Source organism: Macrobrachium rosenbergii, chromosome 20 (assembly GCF_040412425.1).
Source record: "Macrobrachium rosenbergii isolate ZJJX-2024 chromosome 20, ASM4041242v1, whole genome shotgun sequence".
In the NCBI taxonomy this organism is placed as follows: Eukaryota; Metazoa; Arthropoda; class Malacostraca; order Decapoda; family Palaemonidae; genus Macrobrachium; species Macrobrachium rosenbergii.
In genome coordinates this window covers 29,780,001-29,785,000 of record NC_089760.1, presented here as the reverse complement: position 1 = coordinate 29,785,000, position 5,000 = coordinate 29,780,001, and the positions used below count along the sequence as shown (strand labels likewise).

General features: G+C 36.9%; 1 protein-coding gene across 3 annotated transcripts in view; it reads left to right on the top strand.

Moving 5' to 3' along the window:
• LOC136849191 (synaptotagmin-1-like) overlaps positions 1 to 4,155 on the top strand; it is a 79,652-nt gene extending 75,497 nt beyond the window's left edge. For all 3 annotated transcript variants that reach the window (XM_067122318.1, XM_067122320.1, XM_067122319.1), the window contains 2 exons: positions 2,243 to 2,373; positions 2,901 to 4,155. In XM_067122318.1, coding sequence (XP_066978419.1) covers positions 2,243 to 2,373; positions 2,901 to 3,182 — 413 coding nt within the window. In that variant the 3' untranslated portion in view covers positions 3,183 to 4,155. The remainder of the gene's footprint in view (positions 1 to 2,242; positions 2,374 to 2,900) is intronic.
• The last annotated feature ends 845 nt before the right edge of the window (positions 4,156 to 5,000 follow it).

Genomic DNA, 5,000 nt, shown 5'->3' with positions numbered 1-5,000 from the left:
ATATATATATATTCTAAAAAATGAACGATAATATATGATATTGTTAGAATAAACGTACGATAAATACATATATGTGATAAAAAAAAAAAGCAGAGACACAGTTAGCACCCTTGTGTAGGTTAGTACTTGGATAGGTGACCACTTAAGAATTCCTTGCTAAGGAACTAGAACTACCGTGACCATCTGTAGGACATGAAGTCACGGGGCTAGCAACCTCATCCCAAACTTCAGCGCAAAGGAACTTAAATCAAACCTTGGGACAAAGAATTGCTGGGATCTTTCCTAGACAGTGACCCTCAAGCGTTTTAACCTGGTTTGTATCCACCTTTGCGGCGTGTTTAGTACAAGCTCGTTGGGGATGACCGTAAAAACATAAAAAAAGACTCTAAATATCATAAAGATAATGACCCCCAAGAAATATTAGTCCTAGATAACGTTCACTATCTAGGAAGGATCCGAACTGATGTTCCATTGGTCTATTGAATCCAAGACACGAAGGAAACAAACGCGAAGAAACACGTCACGCTCTTTTCCGTTTCCTTATTTGCATCCTCTTTATTCCTAACTCGGTTCTTTAAGCTCCAAATGAAAATGGGAAGTTCAGTCAACAAAGTTACGGAAAAATTTCCTGCCGTGGGCGAAGATTCATTCACGGGGCGAGTAGTCTCTGCGACGAGCGCGCGATGGAGTTTTTTTCCGTCTGACACGTGATTTGTCAGTTCAAAATACAAAGATTTTGTCATTTCTTTCTTATACTCTGCTGTTATTGCTTTCAGGCACAAGGATGGGTTCTCTCTCATATACATGTCATACATAGCATGTATATTTTTTTCAATCCTTTATCTTAATCTTGCTATTCCTCATAATGAATTTCTATCATTCTCCGCTCATATTCCCAATTTATTATTTATTTTACTTATGCTTAGCTGACATTCTGATAATACTATTATTATCACAGGCTACAATAGACTTGAAAACAGTTGCGCTGAAGCTATATTGTTGAAAATTGCAACAAAATCTTCAGGTTTTCGAAACCTCTTCTTTCCCTTTTCAGAGAAACTAGAATAAAGGCACAGCAATGCATCAGGTATTATTTATGAGCCGTGCGGACCGCTCTCAGATAAGGCCACTCAATAGTACCCGATATATCGCCTTCTATTTATTGCACTCTCTCTAAAGAAGGAAAGAGGAGTTTATTCAGCACACCTATTTTTAGAGCTCTTTGTATTATGCTTATTTTTGAAAGTGATTGTTTTAAGTGATACTCAAAATATGACAAAAAAATTCACACAGGACAAACTAAAAGTTCATTCTTTCCAACTTGCAACGCTAGCTTCGCTCTATAGAAACCCCGTAAGTGAAATGTGGAGAGCAAAAGAGAATAATAATATGGATAGGTCCAACAGCATTCAGCAAAATAGAATAATAATTATGGATAGGTCTAACAGCATTCAGTCTTAGTCTGTTAGTTTTTACGAGATTCTCTAAACCGAATTACCGAGGAGGTTATTTTCGTCCCGTGATTTGTAACACCGATGCCATTCTTCGCGTTGCTCGTTATTTACGGTAACTTGATAATCGAGTTTGGCTGGAGGGAGTGAATGAGATTGGAAATGGTGGTGAGTTTGGGGATATTTTTCTCTCCACACATTTGGAGCTAGGGAAACCTCCAGAAGGGTTTGATATAACTATGAGATTTACTTAACGAATCTAATAAGAATAACACACACACACACACACACACACACACACACACACATAATATATATATATATATATATATATATATATATATATATATATATATATATATATATATATATGTGTGTGTGTGTGTGTGTGTATGTATACTTACGGAAAGAAAAGTTCATGTAAATATTCTGCTATTGATAGGGGCATGTGACATCGAAAAAATATCAAAACAAATGCTTGAATACTTCTGGCAAACACATTATATCTGCAAATCAATTCATTTGGTAAGAAAATGTTTTGACCGTAAGTTGGTTAGAACGAATAAGGAAAGAAAATTTATCCAAGCAATTGTTAGTACGTATTTTTTAAGGACATTACTTGTATTACATTGGTGATCATTTATTTTTTAAAAATTCGTCATTTTAGATAAATACGCAAAGTTGAAATTAACTGAATGAACTAAGAAATATTTTGCTTCAACCTACAATGTAATCATTATTATATTATGTTAAAAACAAAACACTTCAACGCATGTTCTCGAATTTCATAGGTCCATACATCCGGGTTCTTCTAATCAGCGGTTCTGGTCGTGTTCTGAAGAAGAAGAAGACCACCTGGAGACCTGGAACGGCATCGCCGGTCTGGAACGAGACCCTGATCTTTGACTTGCCCCAGTCTCAGGTCAGTATTGTGAAAATTTATAAATCTGTACTCTCATATTCATTCTCTGCTTGCTGAGTTAAGAATGCTATTTTCCTAAACCGAGTTGTCCAGGTGTTCTATCTAGGTGTTCTACTCTCGCCCCTCATAATTTAAAATTAGATGAATTCCTCACTCATCTACCATTTCTTATAACCCATGCTTGACTAAACTAATCAAGAACTCATAACCAATTTCTGACAGAGGTTGATCTTCATTCCCTCTTTTAAATCTCGCTCCTTCTCATAATTTCAAATTAGATGGCTTCTTCACTAATTTACTATTTCTCATAGCCCATATCTGACTAGACTAATCCAAATCTCATGAGATTTCTTACACAGGCTAACATTCATTCACTCTTCTACATCTCAGTCGTTCCCAATTATTTCAAATTAACTGACAGCTTCACTAATTTAGTGTCTCATAAACCCATACCTGAGTAGACTAATGCAAATCCCATGACCCTTTTCTGACACAAGCTAATCATCACTCCCGCCTCTACTTCGCAGGTCGAACACGTCACTTTCCTGCTGGTGATGTGCACCAGGCCCCGCGTCGCTCTGACCCCGACGGCTTCGGACACCTCCCGACCCCCCGATGACCTTCCGGAGGAAAATCCCTGTGACCTGACCTCTCCTCTTCACGACCTGGGTCACAACAAGAAGCAGGACAGATACGTGGGCAAGCTGGCACTCGGGTGCCACGTTAAAGGCGATGAGCAGAGGCGACACTGGCTCTCTATCATGGCAGCCCCGAGGAAAGTGGTGTCCAAGTGGCACGCCCTCAAGTAAGACAAGTGGCCTCCGGGTGGCACTCTTGTCAAATACGGGAAGTGGCGTCCTGGGGCACTCGTTGAGATCAAGGAGGGGATGGCTGTGTGGCACTCTCTCAAAAGAACAGGATGGCAGGGAGACATTTTCACGAGTAAAGGAAAGCGGTGTACAAGTGCCACTTTCTCGTATAACGAAGTGGTTTCCAAGTGCTTCTTTGTGCTATAACGAAGTGGTCTCCAGCTGCAACTTTCTCGTGTATCGTTGTTGTGTCTTCTGCCTCTTTCTCATATAACGAATCAGTGTCCCAGTGCCACTTTCTTATAGAGAGAAGTGGTCTCCAACTGCCGCTTTCTCATTTCTCATATAGTGAAGTGATGTCCAAGCGCCACTTCCTCATATAGCGAAGTGGTGTCCAACTACTACTTTCTCTTTTAGCGAAGTGTTGTCCAAGTGCCACTTTCACATTTAACGAAGTGGTCTCCAACTGCTACTTTCACATATAACGAAGAAGTGTCCAAGTGCCACCTTCTCATATAAGGTAGTGGTTTCCAACTGCCACTTTCTCATATAGAAGAGTGGTATCCAAGTGCCACTTTCTCATATAACGAAGTGGTCTCCAACTGCTACTTTCTCATATAGCGAAGTGGTATCCAAGTGCCACTTTCTCATATAACGAAGTGGTCTCCAACTGCTACTTTCACATACAGCGAAGTGGTGTCCAAGTGCCACTTTCTCATATAGTGAAGCGGTGTTCAAGTTCCACTTTCTCGTGTATCGAAGTGGCGTCCAAGTGCCACTTTCCCACATAACGAAGTGGCGTCCAAACGCCACTTTCTAAAATAAAGGAGGTGTTATCCACCGGGCTCTCACAAATCTGGAAAGTGGAGTCCTGCGGACGAATTTTCAAGGATCGTTCTTTAAATCCTGGAAGGAACTGAGTAGTGGAAGCTCTACTTAAAACAGTGAAGCTTTATCATAAAAATAAAAAAAACGAATATTAAAAGTGCATAAATTATTCTTTTTGGCCGCTTGAATAATTTATGCTTTGTCTGTCTGTGAAGTGTTGCTGGGTCAACCATTGATAAGAGTTTTCGTCAGACTAAACTTGACCGCACAAATTAAGCTAAATTTTATGCCAGAACGAAATAGTGTAATAAATATGAATTAGTTAGAGCTGGTGAACACTAACATATGTATGTATGTATATATATATATATATATATATATATATATATATATATATATATATATATATATATATATATATATAATATATATAAATTCAAAATTGTCTAGATATACGTATTTACCTGCATATGCCTACATATTTACGGGCAATCATGCAGCTACACGTATATATATATATATATATATATATATATATATATATATATATATATATATATATATATATATATATATATATATATATATATATATATATATATATATATATATATATATATATATATATATATATATATATATATATATATATATATATATATATATATATATATATATATATATATATATATATATATATACATGTGTGTGTGTGAATACTATCCCTTACAGCTCAGTGTCATGGCAGTCTTCAGTACATATCACAACGTCTCGAGTTATGTTTTAGCATTTGAATGATTTATTTGCATTTACTTACCGACTTTCAGATCCTCGTTAGACTTTATTTTGAAATCATCAACTCGTATTTCACGATTTCCTATCATCTTGAAATCATAAATAAAAAGATAAGCAGTAAAAAGTTTTTACTAGTCTATAAAAAAAAAAGTCTGCATTCATTGAGGAAAAATTTTATTCAAGAACATAAAATTC